Source organism: Serinus canaria, chromosome 5 (genome assembly GCF_022539315.1).
Source record: "Serinus canaria isolate serCan28SL12 chromosome 5, serCan2020, whole genome shotgun sequence".
Classification (NCBI taxonomy): domain Eukaryota; kingdom Metazoa; phylum Chordata; class Aves; order Passeriformes; family Fringillidae; genus Serinus; species Serinus canaria.
In genome coordinates this window covers 12,219,675-12,235,527 of record NC_066319.1, presented here as the reverse complement: position 1 = coordinate 12,235,527, position 15,853 = coordinate 12,219,675, and the positions used below count along the sequence as shown (strand labels likewise).

The 15,853-nt window shown below is 40.1% G+C and overlaps 1 protein-coding gene across 2 annotated transcripts; it reads left to right on the top strand.

Annotated features, from left to right (window-relative positions):
- The first annotated feature begins 1,452 nt into the window (after nt 1-1,452).
- On the top strand, nt 1,453-6,971 carry LOC103827030 (vitamin D 25-hydroxylase). 2 transcript variants are annotated; one of them, XM_009102490.4, is made up of 5 exons: nt 1,453-1,713; nt 3,320-3,461; nt 3,750-4,382; nt 5,393-5,722; nt 6,329-6,971. In XM_009102490.4, exons 1-5 carry the CDS (start codon nt 1,453-1,455, stop codon nt 6,502-6,504), a joined length of 1,542 nt encoding a protein of 513 aa, XP_009100738.3. In that variant the 3' UTR covers nt 6,505-6,971. The 2 variants fall into 2 exon arrangements, with proteins under 2 accessions (XP_009100738.3, XP_050831334.1); XM_050975377.1 differs by lacking the exon at nt 1,453-1,713 and having other exon boundaries at nt 2,289-3,461; nt 4,186-4,382.
- The last annotated feature ends 8,882 nt before the right edge of the window (nt 6,972-15,853 follow it).

Here is a 15,853-nt window from a genome sequence, read left to right as displayed (position 1 = left end):
ACTATTTTTTCCCTTTTTCCCCCTTCAAAATGCTTGCTGCCAAAACTGTTAATTACCTTGCTTTTCTTACACAGATTCAGTGGAAATCATGATCATAAAAAACTTTGGGTATTTGATACTTAAATAACAGAGCATTGAAGATAAGCTGCAAAAATAAATCAAAACAATAGGTTTGAGCAATACCTCTTCCTATGTTTTCTCAGATACTTAAGCATGTGCACATCTTACTTAACCCCTTGGCAATTTTCTCTTCATTCTTCCTCTGACTGGAGCCAAGCTGAGGTCCTGAATCCTTGGTGAGAATTCTTTAGGCATTGACATTGAAAATACTGGTATTTTCTCCAGATATGATCCAAATAATTAAGACACCAGGCAGTATCACACTGAAATAAAGGATGAAGACAAAACTCAGAAGAAGAATGAAAAAAAATAAACCTCCAGCAGGGCTGAAGCCACTTATTTATTATTACTTTTTCTGTATTCTGACAAACTTGGTAAGGTTTTGATACAGGATGCTGGCATTGACACAGGTTATTAATGAACTCCATCAGCATAAATTCCTCCTCTGTTTAGATCTTATCAATGTTCTTAAAAATCTATGGGCAGCTATTAAGATGAATTCAACAAGAAAGACATCTCAAGTTAGAAACAGAATGTGGCACAGAAATTGTAATGGGTCAGGAATGCTTCTGTTACTCCTAATATTGCTCGTAAAATAGTAGTAACAAAACCAGAGTGAATGGAAACAAATCTGGGTTTGTTTATGAAGTGTCTTGCCAAGAACGCCACATGGCACAGCAACACTGCTCTCTGACCTCTCCCTTACGGATCTTGGCCTCTTCTGCAGCTCAAGCCCTCCTTCCTGAGCCAGCATCCCACTAGGGAACAGCAACCTTTGCTCATTAAATGTGTGATCCCCGTGCTGCTCGGTCACACGGGCCGGGGACATTCACACACCCTGCCGTGCTGCCTGCGAGGGCAGGGACCCTTTCCTGCTGCTGTCCGGCCGGGCCGTGGCGGGGTCAGGGATCCCGGGCATCGCACCCGGAGCTGCCACAAATCCGCACGGTCCACACCTGCCAGAGGGAATCCCTGCGGGCTTCGCCGGCCCGAGGCTGCCCGAGCCAGAGGTGTCTCTGGGAAAGACATCTCCAAACTGTGCGTCTGAGATTCTACAGAGACGGAACAAGGAGCAGAGAACTGCCGGTCCCTCCCCGCGGCTGCCGGGCGTGCGGAGCGCGCAGCCAGCGCTGCGCTCCGACACCGCACAGACCCCGAGGGACCAACTCTTCGTTGTTCCAAAAAAAAAAAAAAGAAAGAAAGAAAGAAAGAAAAAAAAAAAAAAGAAGAAGCGCTCCTGACGCGGCGGGCGGAGCCTCCGCGGGCCAATGCTCGGCGGCGGGACCGGGACGAGAGGAGGAAGCGGCGGCGGCGGCGGCGGCGGTGGTGCCGATGCGGGTGGCGGCGGAGCCGGGGGCGCGCCCGGGCGCGGCGACAGCGACAGCCCCAGCGGGCAGCGGCACTTGGCTGCTGCCGCTGGCGGCGGTGCTGGCGCTGCTGCTGGCGTTGGTGGTGCGGCAGCTGCTGAAGCAGCGGCGGCCGCCCGGCTTCCCGCCCGGCCCCGCGGGGCTGCCGCTGCTCGGCAACATCCCCGCGCTGGGCGCCGAGCAGCCGCACGTCTACCTGCGGCGGCAGAGCCAGATCCACGGGCAGGTATCGCCGCCCCGGGGTCCGCGGGAGCGGGGAGGGCCGGCCCGGGCACGGGGAACCGGGGAGCTGCCCCGGCGCGGGGAACCCGGGAGCTGCCGCCCTGCCCTGCCCTGCCCGGCCCGGCGGATGCGGCGGGCGGAGCGCCCCGCCGGGAGCGGGAGCGCAGGGCTCTGGCAGAACCGTGCCTCAAAGGACCTTCAGCGCGATTTTTGAGATACTCACAGCCCTTCAGCCTAACTATTTAAAACCGAATCTTTTTCTTTTTTTCTTTTTCATTTTTTCCCCCTTTTTTTCTTTCTTCTATATCGGGCGTTTCTTTCCATCAGCCAGCTTTAAGCGGCCAATCTCCTCTAAACGAGCTTAGTAAAACTTAACTCCCAACTAGATCTAACATGTATTCTGGTAATTAGAAAAAAAAAAAAAAAGGTAAATGTTCTTCAAGCAAAGTACTGGGACAAGTAGAATAGAAATAGGAAGGGAATGTGCTGTCGAATAAAGCAAGCTTTCTACTTGCCTGGAATGCTGTATGGAGTTTCAGTCACCTGTTCTCGGAAAGAATCCTGCAGAATTTGAGAGAAACAGCATATTAGGATTTGGGGGACTCGGAAAAATACAATCGAAGGCTGTTTAAAAAAAAATCATGTATGCTATTGGAATAAAGATCAATAAGTTAGACCAAGGTGAACAAAACTCACAGATGGTTTGCAGAAATATACCAGGAGTGTCTTCTTGACACATAAAAAAGAAGAGCCATTATAACAGTGAAAGTACCAAAACAGACTCATAGAATCATTTAGGTTGGAAAAGGCCCTTAAGATCATCGAGTCCAACTGTTAACCCAGCATTGCCAAGTCTGCCACTAAACCATGTCCCCAGATGCCACATCTACACAGCTTTTAAATGCCTCTAGGGATGACAACTTCACCACTTCCCTGGGCAGGCTGTTCCAGTGCCTGGCAACCCTTTGGGTGACAACCCAGTTGTCACAGAATGTATAATTAGGCTAACATAATTTCATATTGTGGAGGTCACCAGCCTTGATGTGGAGAAAAATCTAAAGATCTGTAATGGTAAAAACACAGAATGTATGGAAAGGGATCTAAGGATTCAATCTTAAGTTTAGGCTCAGTTTTAATTTTTAAAATGTAGATTCAAATTTGATTTTTTTTTATTCTCTATGTGCCCTCTGCAGGCTCTATTGTACCTTTCTCCAAAGCACCTTGTGCTAACCACTTGTGGAAAGAGAAGCTGGGCCTAGCTGGGCTCTGCTCTCAGTTGTTGGCTGTCACCTTGGCTCTCACTCCTCTCTAGGGACTACATGAAGGTGTCCCCAGTCCTTAATTTGGAGGGCTGGTTTCTTTAGCAAAGCACAGGATGTAGTGTGGGCTAATTAATTTTATCTTTTAACAAAGCAAATGAGCTTTGTTCAAAGCTCACAGACTCTCCTGTGTAGTGCCACAGCTGTCCCACCTCTGGCCACCTGTGTGCCAGGTTATCCCACTCTGCACTTCCCACTGACGTTTAGCATCATTTCACTTTTTCATTCCCTGTTCCAGATTGGGTTGTAATAGCACTTGACACTTTTTATTGCTTTTTTTGCCCCCCAAAGATCTTCAGCCTTGACCTTGGGGGAATATCAGCCGTTGTGCTGAATGGCTACGATGCAGTGAAGGAATGCCTTGTCCATCAAAGTGAAATTTTTGCAGACAGGCCATCTCTTCCCTTGTTCAAGAAACTGACAAACATGGGAGGTGAGTGCTAATGTCTTTTGTATAAAAATGTAATTTTTGTCCCATAGATGAACAAACCACGTGAAGCATCTGCTATAGCCATTTTCTCTACTTGATGTCCTTTCATAAAATACTTGATGCTTCTTTAAAGATATTATTTGGAAAGGAATGTCACTGGTGGACTATGCTCCATAGCAAGACATCCAAAATATTTTGTCTCATTTTTTGTTTTGTTGAATAACTTTATTATCTTATGGGGGAAGAAAAATAAAGCATTGCATAAAATACTGTGTCAAAATATTTTTTCAGGCTTACTGAACAGTAAATATGGCAGAGGATGGACAGAACACCGCAAATTAGCTGTAAATTCCTTTCGAGTTTTTGGATATGGCCAAAAGTCCTTTGAACACAAAATTTCAGAAGAATCTCTGTTTTTTCTTGATGCCATTGATACATACAAAGGCAGACCCTTTGACCTTAAGCACTTGATAACAAATGCTGTTTCAAACATTACTAATTTGATTATTTTTGGAGAACGTTTCACATACGAAGATACAGAATTTCAGCACATGATTGAGATTTTTAGCGAAAACGTTGAATTAGCTGCTAGTGCTTCTGTATTTTTATATAATGCTTTCCCTTGGATTGGTATCTTGCCATTTGGGAAACACCAGCAGCTGTTCAAAAATGCAGCTGAAGTCTATGAGTTTCTTCATGAGCTTATTGAACGTGTCTCTGAAAATAGGAAGCCTCAGTCACCTCGACATTTCGTAGATGCATATTTAGATGAGATGGATTGCAATGGAAACGACCCAGGATCTACATATTCAAGAGAAAATTTAATTTTCTCCGTTGGAGAACTCATCATAGCTGGGACAGAAACCACTACAAATGTTTTAAGATGGGCAGTGTTATTTATGGCTCTTTACCCAAACATTCAAGGTAAGAATTTTGACATTTTGAGGAACTGAGTCACTTTCCTATTGCAAATTTAAAATACTTTTTCAAAGTGGTGCACTGATCCATAATCACCACCAAAAAAAAAGCTTTCTATATATTATTCTATTGTGTCATTCACTAAATATACTATGGACAGAGGTGGAAAGCTTGTTTTAAATGCAGACAAAGAGGATATCAAAAGTCAAGTGTCATGATAAAATTTTAACGTATTATTTTGTGAAGGCATTTTTATGAAAGCTTTGAAGCTTTTTTATGAAATACTTTTAAGTATTTCTAATATATTTAGGTTTAGCATTGTGATGCATGATCTGTTGTTGGCAGATATACTAATCTATGTAGTTAATAAATAATAAGAAGATGTAATTAAATATGAAAGTAATAAACTAAATTAAGAAATGTACAGGTGTCAGCAAAAATGTAAATCAGGTTGTGGTAACAATTTAGGTAGAATTCTTTTTATCCTACATTCCCCAGTTCACAACAGATTTACATATGATAGACAGGGATACTTACACTTTGGGAAGAACAGAAATGCATTTAAAAATAAAAAAATGTGTTGCAGTCATTGTGAAATAAGACAGCAGTAGAAGTCTGAGTGTTAGCCCACACACTGTGAGGAGAAGTTTGGATTCCAGAAGTGAAGTGTCACATTCTGGTTTCACTGCCTCCAATTTTCCTTAGCAGTGCTTGGTACAGGTGGGGCTTCCAGGATTTGCAGGAAGAGAGGCCCAGATTAAAGTTACTGCTGGTACTTGGACCAAAAAATATCACTCTAATATCAATTTCACCATGGTTTCAGAATGGGGATAACAGCACTAACCACAGATAGGAATATAGAGTGTAAATTTAAAATCCTGTAAGCTACTGGTGTTTGTATAAGGTATATCGTGTTTCAGTATCCTTTTAAAACGTATGTATATACACAAATACTTTAGCTTAAATTAAAATGTAAAAGCTATTACAAAATAAACCTCAGCTTTTATTCCTAACAGGGCAAGTTCAGAAAGAAATTGATCTTGTCATTGGCCCAAACAAAATGCCCACCTTGGAAGAGAAGTGCAAGATGCCCTACACGGAGGCTGTTCTGCACGAGGTGCTGAGGTTCTGTAACATAGCCCCACTGGGGATTTTCCATGCCACTTCCAAAGACACTGTTGTGCGTGGCTACACCATTCCTGGAGGCACCACAGTCATCACCAACCTCTACTCTGTCCACTTTGATGAAAAATACTGGAGCAATCCAGAAGTGTTTTTTCCTGAGAGGTTTTTGGACAGCAGTGGGCAGTTTGTCAAGAAAGATGCGTTCATTCCTTTTTCCCTAGGTAAGAGCAATTCCTTCCACTGTTTCTTTTCACAAATCCAGGGATTTGTAAAGTGTAAGGGGTGGCAATAAATGGACAGAGTGGTATCCTCGGTTCTGATTTAAAGATATCCAAAACAATTCAGTTTAAAGATATGCAATATAATGCACCCTGGAGATAGGAAATTTTAGCATAACATCTTTTATATAGACGAGCTCAGTTTTATAAATAAACTAATAAAAATCCTCCTTACAAAGTTCTAGTAATTGCCAGTAAATAATGACTGGCAGTAGATGTAATTAAGAAAATTGTAGGGGAAAAAGGCTAAAATTCACAATGTCATTTTTTAAAGCATTTTCCATTTAGATTGGCACTTCAAGACCAGATACAGTAAGTAACAAGTGTATCTAAATCAATTTGACAGAATTGGTTTCAATGGCATCCATGAGCAACAAATTCTTTAGAATCAGTTTCTTAGTGTAAATATCACCTATCCTTCTTACAGAAAACTGCCACCAGGTTCACACAGCACTCCTAGAACACAGAAATGACCACTCCTATTCATCTGAAAGGCAAAATGTGACTGAAGATACCTTAAACCTTTTTGAAACCTTTTTTCCAACTCAGGAAGAAGACATTGCCTTGGAGAACAGCTGGCTCGAATGGAAATGTTTATTTTCTTCACCTCGTTGCTCCAACGGTTCCACCTGCATTTCCCTCATGGAGTGATCCCAGAGCTGAAGCCCAGGCTGGGGATGACCCTGCAGCCCCAGCCGTACCTGGTCTGCGCCGAAAGGCGGTGAAGGGCAGGGCTGGGCTGGCCAGGTGCAGCACAGTGCTCCAAGCTGCAGCTCAGCACACACTTTGCCTTCCATGCCTAAACGTGTTCAAGCCAGAAAAACAAAAATTTAAAGGACTGATAGTTTTTTTTTTAACTTGGATTTCACAGGAAAAAAAGAAATGGAACCCAAGGTGTGGAACACATCCTGATGTTTTCACTCCAGAAGACTGTGTTGACTCCAACTTCTGATACAGTTTTTAAATATTTCATTACTTAGCAAGCCATTTTACTTTGAGAGGGTATTTTCATAAGCATGGAGAGTATGGTTCAATATGTTTATGCTTGAATTCATCCATGGAAATATCATTTACATAATTCCAGCTAAGCCATCCTTTATAATTACCCATTAAATTTTCATAGCTAAAGGGACATTAAAAAGTATCTATTTAAATATCTGTAACCAATAAACTATATTTTCTATAAACTATATTTTCCAGCCTTGAAAAACAGATTGTGTCTTAAAGCATTTTATCCTTCTTTTTCCTTGCCCTATCATCCCAGTTGGTCACAAGTTTCTAATGAATCAGATAACCATGATTCACTTTTAGGACCTTTTATGACTTGCTTCTCACTTGGCATCATACACAAAGTGTTCAGCTATTGCCATACTCCTGAGAATCACAGGGCTTTTTTTCTCCAGTACATTGCATTTCCAGACCCCTGTCCTCCACTGCCTCCCAATACAAAGTACTCTGTAATGATTAATCTCTGCTTAAATAGTCTGGAAAAGCCAGTGTTTGTGTAACCAGAGTCACATGCAACTATACCATGAGTAAAGAAAATAAACTGCTCACCCTCCTGGGCAGAGGAGAGACTTTCTGGGGAGGGCAAGTGCAATAGGATGGGGAGAAACAGATTTTAAATGAATTTTAAGCACAAATTTTAGGTGTAAGGGCTACACTTGACTTCTGCCAGCTTCATTTACTATTCTTGCCAGCTCTTGCTTTGTGGCTGTTGGTAGATAAAGATTGGTGTCTGCAGACCTTGCAGGGGCAGCTGAAACTTCAAACACAGAATTTAGTCCCCTCTGTGTGGGGAGAGAGGGCCTCAGGACAGGGTTCAGAACAAAACACGCAAGCAGCTCTTGAAGGCCAGGGCTGAGTGTTTGACCTGGCTTTTTACACAGATAGTGCTGCAACCTGGAGCTGCAGAAAAGCTGAAAGGCAGGAATTGGTGTTTGTCTGCTGACCTGAAGTTTTCAGCTCATGCTGAGGAGAAATGCTTCCTTTCTTTTGAAAGAGCAAAAGAGAAAAAGCAAAGAGAGCTAATGCCAGCCCACTCACATAACAGCCTGCTGACTTCAGGTGCAGCAGGTCCAGATTATTTTACCCACAGAGAACAGATCTAACACAAGTTCCTGTTCCTCTGAGGAGGCTGGGCAGGCTACTCCACTTCCTGAAAAAGTGCCTTTTGTAGAGAAGATTTAAAACTCAGAAAAGAGAGGAAGGAGGCAACCCTGACTGCTGTGCATTGGGCACAGCATGAAAACTGAATAAACCTCTCCTAAGGCATTGGCAAGCAGTGGGGTCAGGAGTCATGATCAAGGTTTTTCTGGATACCAGGTAGATGTTGTGTGCTTGTGGAATGCCTGAGGAGAAATTGTGGGATCCACTGAACTTGGGTGCCTTCAGCATGAAGCAGCCCTGAGGAGTTCAGCTCCAGTTTTGGACTCATGGCAATTCTTCCTGCTCCCAACCCTGTGCTCTCAGAGTTTGTTTAGTACCTAGTCCTGCTTCCTGGGTGGCAAAGGACTCCAGGCCATCCTTTGTTACAACATGGCTCAAATAATGCTAATTGAAGTGGGGGGGAGGATTAAAAACCATCAGGAACCAGTTCTTGCAGGGACCCATGCTCAAAACGCAGCTGACCAGTTCTAATTCCCTTTTGCTGAGGTATTTTGAGAGCTAACTCCTGGCTAGTCTTTAATCCATTTAATGAGAACCACATTGATTATATGTCATTCTGGTTTCTAAATCAAAATGCCTTATAAAAGCCTCAGAATATCAATCCAAACTTTTACCATTATCTGCCAACTTATGGTCTCATTTAAGCAATCAAATACGTTTGACAAACTGTCTTTTCTCTAAATCTGTATCAGTATTAGTCATATTTACATGTTTCATTCTCTATCAACTTTTTTATTATTTTCCCTCTGACTTAGAATTATCCTAATGATCCAATTTAAGAATTTGAAATATTGACATAATAGTAGTTTTTTTCTAGTCCTCCAGAATTCCTCCATTGTATCAGCATTGATTACAGTAGCCAGCCAGATGTTCAGAATTTCCTGGTGGGATGTTCAGATAATTCCAGCTGAAATATCTAGGACAGATAGCAGCTGGCTGCTATTTAACATTGTTTTGGTTTAAAGGTTGATATATTAACCAGTGTATCTTCATAACACTGCTGCAAGAGCTGCACTCAGAACAACCATCGTGTCTGAAATCCTCCTTTCCAAATCTCTGCCCTCACATTTAAGTTTTGGGGTTGTTTTTGGCCATGTCAGCATCCCTGAAAAGGGAACACTGCAGGCATGTCATATATGACTCTGAAAAAATGCTGAAGAAAATCTCACTCATTGGCACTTAATTTCCTGAACTTCCAGCAGTTTCAGTGGTACTGATGAACACATCCTTAGTATGAACTTAATAAATTCAGGAAGGTTTATTCTTTCATTCATTCAGAAATTAACTGTACAAAGGAAGATTCCATAAAAGTTCAAGGAACATCACTGCTTCTCTGAAAGGAAATAGTATAAACTTACTGTGATATATTTTTATATGTATCCAGAATGTGTTTAGCCTGAATTGAGCTTAAGGGTTTGTGCAAGCACTAGAGAGTAGATGAGGCAGATGATGCTGTCATGAAGAGAGCAAGTTCATGAGAAAAACAGCAAGCTCAGAGAAAAACACAGTAAAAAATAGTGAAATCCCTTTGAGAAATGAGTGAAAATTAGACTGTGCAAATTTCATACTAATGCATTGGATATGAAAACATAAAGATTTGGGATAAACAAGGGGGGAAAAATCATAATTGTGGAAGATGCCAGATCAGAATTTGTCTTTGTTTGAGAGAGATGGACTGATGAAAACACAAGATAACATGGCCAAGATCAGAGGATCAGTAAGAATTTGAGAAGAATTCAATATTTCCAGTATAATTGTTCTGTGAAGGTACACACAGAAGGTTGGTATTTGTTTTCATACCAATAAGTTTTTTCCCAAGTGTTCTTTTTGGCACTGGCCCTGATAATTCAAACCCTCTGTCTAATCAAGACTATATTAAACTACAGCTCTGGAAATCTTCTGCCTTCTTCTGTCCTTTCACAACAATGTAAATTGGGCATCAGCAGATTCTCCCTATTCTAGATTATCCTTTCAGGCATTTTTGAAGGCTGTCAACTCTGTCCATGTCATTGGAATGAGGCAGAACCCACACTCAGAGTGGTTATTCCTCAGGAAGACTGCCAGGCTTCAGGAGATGCTACATTTGTTACATTCTTCCCAATAAGTAACATCCCAAATAGATTAAACCCATTAAAATAATGGGAGCACATCAGGAATGTGCAATCTAATCCAATATCTTGCTATTACTGCAGCAGATGGCTGCTTGCCAAAAATTTTACATGTGATGTAGGCTGGCCTATAGCAATGTTCCAGAAAACAGAATAAAGTTATGTGTATTCTGCTGCTGTTTTCAAGCAATGACTTCCTTTTCTACACTCAGGTCAAAAAAAAAAAAAAAAAAAAAGGAAATATTTTTAATTTGCATAAACTACAATTTATGAGAAGCATGAAAAAATATTATGTACTGAAAAGATTTTTGCATTACAGTTAATTTGTTCAGATGCTTATCCACATCAGGCCCACCAGCATCCAGATAACAGGATCCACCCATCCACGTCTCATGGACATTTATATCCTCACCAAAACAAGGGGATGAAGGATGCCTCATTGCTCAGGTCCCTTACTCATACAGGTAATACAGGCACAGCTTCATACCAGCAAGGAATTAAAGCTAGGGAACAAAATCACTGTGGATCAAACATCTGAAAGAATTCCAGTTATTCTCAGGTAATCAAGTTTTCTTTCTCCACGGGCATCCTCGTTTAAGGAGTCAAAATGCCCCTTTGGTTCTCTTTAACATACATAATAAGCATATTACTATTGCTGCTGTTATTATTATTATTATTATCACTATTATTATTAATAATAACAACAATAATAATAATAATAATAATAATAATAATAATAATAATAATAATAATAATAATAGTGCTGAACACACACCACAGCAGAATAAGCCTATTTTTTCCAGGAAAAACATTGGTACTTAAAACCCCTCTTTATCTGATATAGATTAGGAAGTTAATTTAATTTCTTTTTTTTTTTTTGGAAGCATAAAAATTGCTTTATAAAGCTACTTAAGGGCATTTTCAGATCTTCTTCAATTTTATTTTGCATTCTGTAAAGACACACCATTTCTCTCTCAAGGAATGTAACAGTCTAAACTGGCACACTACAGAGAGAAATGCAACATAGCTTAATATTGCATTTCAATATTCATCACAAACTGTAGGTGTAATCTATGAAATGCTCAAGCTCTTCGTGCCATAATGAACTTCATGATTATATAAAGACAGTAAGAATAATTCATTGTTGATGGGAATAAAATTTAGTGCTAAGAGCTAAAATTTGTCTAAAAATCCCTACTCACTGATAATAATTCCTTTGCTAAGTATATGAATTACATCATCTTCTGAAGCATCCAACACCTCCCAATGTCTCAAGCATGCACTTTCTTAAGATCTGGAAAGGCCCACATAGCTTGAAAAATATTTAAAATACAAGTAGCTTTAGCAAACTAACTTAAGATAATCATATTTTTAAAAACTTTTTGGTTGCTGCCTCTTCATTTATTCACCATCTGACAATTAGTCAGATTCTTATCTCTGGCTAAGGCTCAAATCTCATCTATTTTTTCAGAAGGGTTCTAGCTCTCTCAACAAATAAAAAGACTCTTTCTGGTGGGAGATGAATTATGGGTGAAACACATTTAAAATAAAAAGCTTTTATTATTTACTGAAATAAAGGAGTTGATGCCTCCAGTTCTTTCTGTTTGAATGTTGTTATTTCTATAACTGTGCACATTTTCTTCTTGGTATTTAAAGTTTCCGTATCAGACCACTACTCTAGTCCTGATGTTTAAAAAAATAGCTTCAGAAAGGACCTCAGTGAGTTCTGCAGGTCCCTCATCTGGCCCACTAACAGTTGTCTAAAAGCTGCTTTTCAGACTTTTTTTTTTTTCCAGAGACTTTCTTAATAGCCCAAGACAATCTATTTCAGTGAGTCAGAGCCCTCTCAATCCTTAGACAATCAGTCATGTTTGAGCCTTGCCACCTAAAGGTGTTACTTCTTGTCCTAAACACTATAAACACTGAAAGCATTATTCTGATTACTCTTTGAAACAGTCTCCTAAGGTAACCTTAGAATATCTCACTCGAGTCTCATTTGCTCTAGACTAGGAAAAGAATCTTTTAAATTAATTTTATCTTTCTCCTTCTCTCCAGGCCACATCATCAGCCCCACTGGTCTGTGCTGTAATTCTGTAAATCTGACTAAAGGACTGGTGTTTTTCCTGGGGTGTGGCATCTGAAATTAGAAACAGTATTTTGGTAGTGACTTAGCTAAGATGAATTGAATTAAATGACCACAAACCCATTCTCAAAGACAGAGGCCCTTACTTATCCCCTTTTTTTACTGAAAGAAAGCTTAGTTAATATGAGTCAGATAAACTGGCAGTACTACAGATTAATAAATTCTACTAGGATGAATGTCATGAATAAAGAAAGGGCATGCTAAGCCCATTTGAATGACTATTTATAGGAGCAAGTTTTCACATCTGACTGGCACAGGGGACAGGATCTGCACTCTGCTCCTCATGTGCAATAATTAATGTCAACCCTATCCTCAGTATTTTTGGTATGATACCTGCATTTTAGGCTAAGCATTACCTTTTGTTTTATATGCAATTAAAATGAAGATATTTTGATCTCCCTCAAGGTGCAAAGGGTTCTGCTGATCCAGAGAGATGAGTCAGAAGTGACTCATCACCTGTTTTTTGGCAGGATGTTTAGAACATGGACAAACCACAAGGTGAATGGGAGGGATCATTTGAAACACCGTGGTCTCTCACCAGTACTTCAAGGCTGGTTTGGTTAAACATCACCTTTGGGTTTATTTTCCTTCTGAAACCTCACAGATAAACCAGCAGACAGAAGGTTTCACCTCACTAGGAGATTTTTACTCTATCAGATTCCAGAGATGACAACATTCTGTCAGGGAGCACAGCCTGTGTAGCAGAACCTTCCACAGGCACCAGTAGCTACCTCCCGTGATCTCTTGAAGTCCAGAAATCAGAGGATGACTCATGGTGTACAGATTCCAAAAGAAACCTTCCTGTCAAACATTTCTGGTTGTGCTGTGCCCTTTTTAGAGGGTGTCTGAAGTGTCACACAGAACCAAGCAAGTGCAAATCACCTACACACCTAAGCCAAGTGCAATGGAATGCTTATCCTGTAGCAGCTTGGTCCATCAGCTTGCTTTCCTCCAAAAATGTGTTATTCCTTCTCATTAAGCAGAGGACAAATCAACCAATTGCTTATAGCCCTTTTAAACTAAGATCAGATAGAGAGAAGTTAAAAATTGTGTTCTTCTGTCAGCTTCATTCCTGAGAATCCACAGGATAATTTTATAGCAAGTTAAAGACTTACTTCAGAAGATATTGCAAAGAAATTCCTCATTGGAAAAGTGAAAGTAATTCATCACCTCATTTGCCTTAACATAGACATGACTGAAGCAGCACATTGTCCAGAGACACAATTCTGAAGAGAGCTGGAAGAAAAAAAAAGCAAAATAAATACTGCCTTGATCATACTTCTTGTACCTAATTTAATCAACTTTATATATTTGTTTTTGCTCATTTAATATTTATTGGCTTCTGAAGGATCAATTCCTAAAACTTCTATCACAGCTTAAGTTGTGATGGTTGCATCATTATTTCCATTAACATTTTCATTTCATTTCTAAAAATCCAGCTATTCTGACTTGATAAAGACATACTGTTTCTATAACATTTGGAACACAAACTAGCCTGAGACAATAAGCAGTGTCTCTCTTCCGGGCACCTTTAGCAGATTTGTGTCTGTGCCATCCTTACCTCTTTTTTCTAGTTCTCATCATCCAAGCTAATTCCATCATTTTAGTCCAAAACATCTCTCAGGCTGGGATTCCTGCTCTCACACTCACCAGTGCATGGGACACAGTTCTGCACCTCTCAAATGGTTTTTTGGACAAAAGGGGAAGTGCTGCCACGTGAATGTCGGTGCCACAGAGAATCACAGGATGGGTCAGGCTGGGAGGGAGCACAGGGGTCATCTGGTCCAACCCCTCTGCTCCAGCAGGGCCTCCCAGAGCACATGGCACAGGATTGTGTCCAGATGGTTCTGGAGTATCTCCAGTGAGGGGACCCCACACCCTCTCTGGGCAGTAACACACTCTGGATTACCTCAAACTCTGTCTGTGCTCTCAAAGGATCCAGAAGCCAAGATTCAACTGCATCTACACCAGGAGCAAGCACCAAAGCTAAAACTTTGAGCTCTTGAATTCTGCTAATTCCTTTTGCTGATTCACCTGCCCCTGGTTGTGGTTAAAACTGGATGTAAAAACCAAGAAATGGTTCTGTGCACAGAGCAGATGAAGTCTTACATAAACTTTTTTAGTCTGGACTTACCTTAAGCAACCCCAAACCATTTTGAACCTTACACTCACCATTTAACTTTGTCATGGAGGAAGAACTCACAGGAAGAGGTTCCAAGTTATTCATTCTGACTGGTTTAGCACCTCCCTCACATCCAGAGGACTCCAGGAAGCACAGAGAGAATTCTGTCCTTATAGAAAACTTGGTAGGTCCAGTTCTGTGTGTATGGGTGCAAGTAATCCAACACATGTTGGAAAGGAAAGCAATGAGAAGATGGGAGACTCAAACCTGAGAATATTATACATAAAAGTTGTATTTCTGCGTGGCATAAACTTCAGTGTAGGCTAGTTTGGTCCACCTCTTGAGGGGAAAAAAAAAAAAAAAAAGAGGTAGTGTTGCATTAGAAAGGGTTTTGAATATGTACCTTTGTATGGATTTCAGCAGTACTTAACACCCCCTGGCAGCTGTGAATTACTGAAGAGTGATCACAGATTTAAGAGTGATATGCCTTATATGGAGAGATGATATTTTGGACAACAGCTCAATCAACATTCAGAGGACTCTCCATTACCAATTTTGAAAGATTTAAGATACCTTCAGTTACAGCCACATCCACTTCTTCAAACATTCCCTGAACCAGCCTTTGTTAATTTTTTCCAGTCTTTTCCCTTTGCTCTTAGAGTAACAATTAGTCACATACTGTGCACACATTAAAAAAAAGGCACTTTAAAGCTGATTTAGAACACATTCATAATTAAATGTATCTTTGAAGCAATCTATTGTAAATATCTAATTGGAAATACATATTAGCATTACAGTTTATTAAACATTGAGGCTTGCTGCTTGTCACTGGAATTTAAAATTGCTTCAGTATTCCTAAAGATTTAAAGAGAAACCTGAGATAAGAAAGTTGCTGGCAAAGATGTCACCACATGTAAGTCCTGCCAATGCTCTAGTAAAACACAAAATCTTAATTTTTACCTTGTTATACTCATGTTAATTTTTAAATTACGACATTTTAAGGGAAACTTAAAAATGGAAACTTGTAATGTAAAATAATAGAACAAAATAATTAGTATCATTTCTCAGACAAAGCAAAATGATATTAAACAATATTAAAATGATATTTGATGTACACAAACACACTATTTAAACACAAAATGCTGAGAATACAGCATAATGAAAGAATCAGAATTTTTCTAGTCTTCACATGAACTGTAAGAATATATGACCAAAGAAATGTCAAATACCAGGTGTATGATCAGTAAGTGCCAGCTTCAATAGTGCAACATTTTATTAATGACAGAAATATCTGGTTTAACACTGCTCATGTTACAAAAAAACTGCAGTGACAGTGATAATGGCAGCAAAGGGGAATTTGGCACTGAAGATATAGCAAAAGCACATTTCAGTGGTCTTTTAAGTGCATCAACAAAAGGCTTATTAGTGAAAAGAGCAAAAAGAAAAAAAAACCCAAACCTTTCAGTTATTTAAACTGGCCAATGAAACAGCAGAAGGAAAATCTGTGTAAATTAGTGTAATACAGTTCACAC

Excerpts from the sequence above, each read along its gene's own strand:
- LOC103827030 (XM_009102490.4), top strand. The coding sequence starts at position 1,453 with ATGCGGGTGGCGGCGGAGCCGGGGGCGCGCCCGGGCGCGGCGACAGCG. Across the intron at positions 3,462-3,749 it reads GAAACTGACAAACATGGGAG|GCTTACTGAACAGTAAATAT; the intron begins GTGAGTGCTAAT and ends ATATTTTTTCAG. Across the intron at positions 4,383-5,392 it reads TCTTTACCCAAACATTCAAG|GGCAAGTTCAGAAAGAAATT; the intron begins GTAAGAATTTTG and ends TATTCCTAACAG.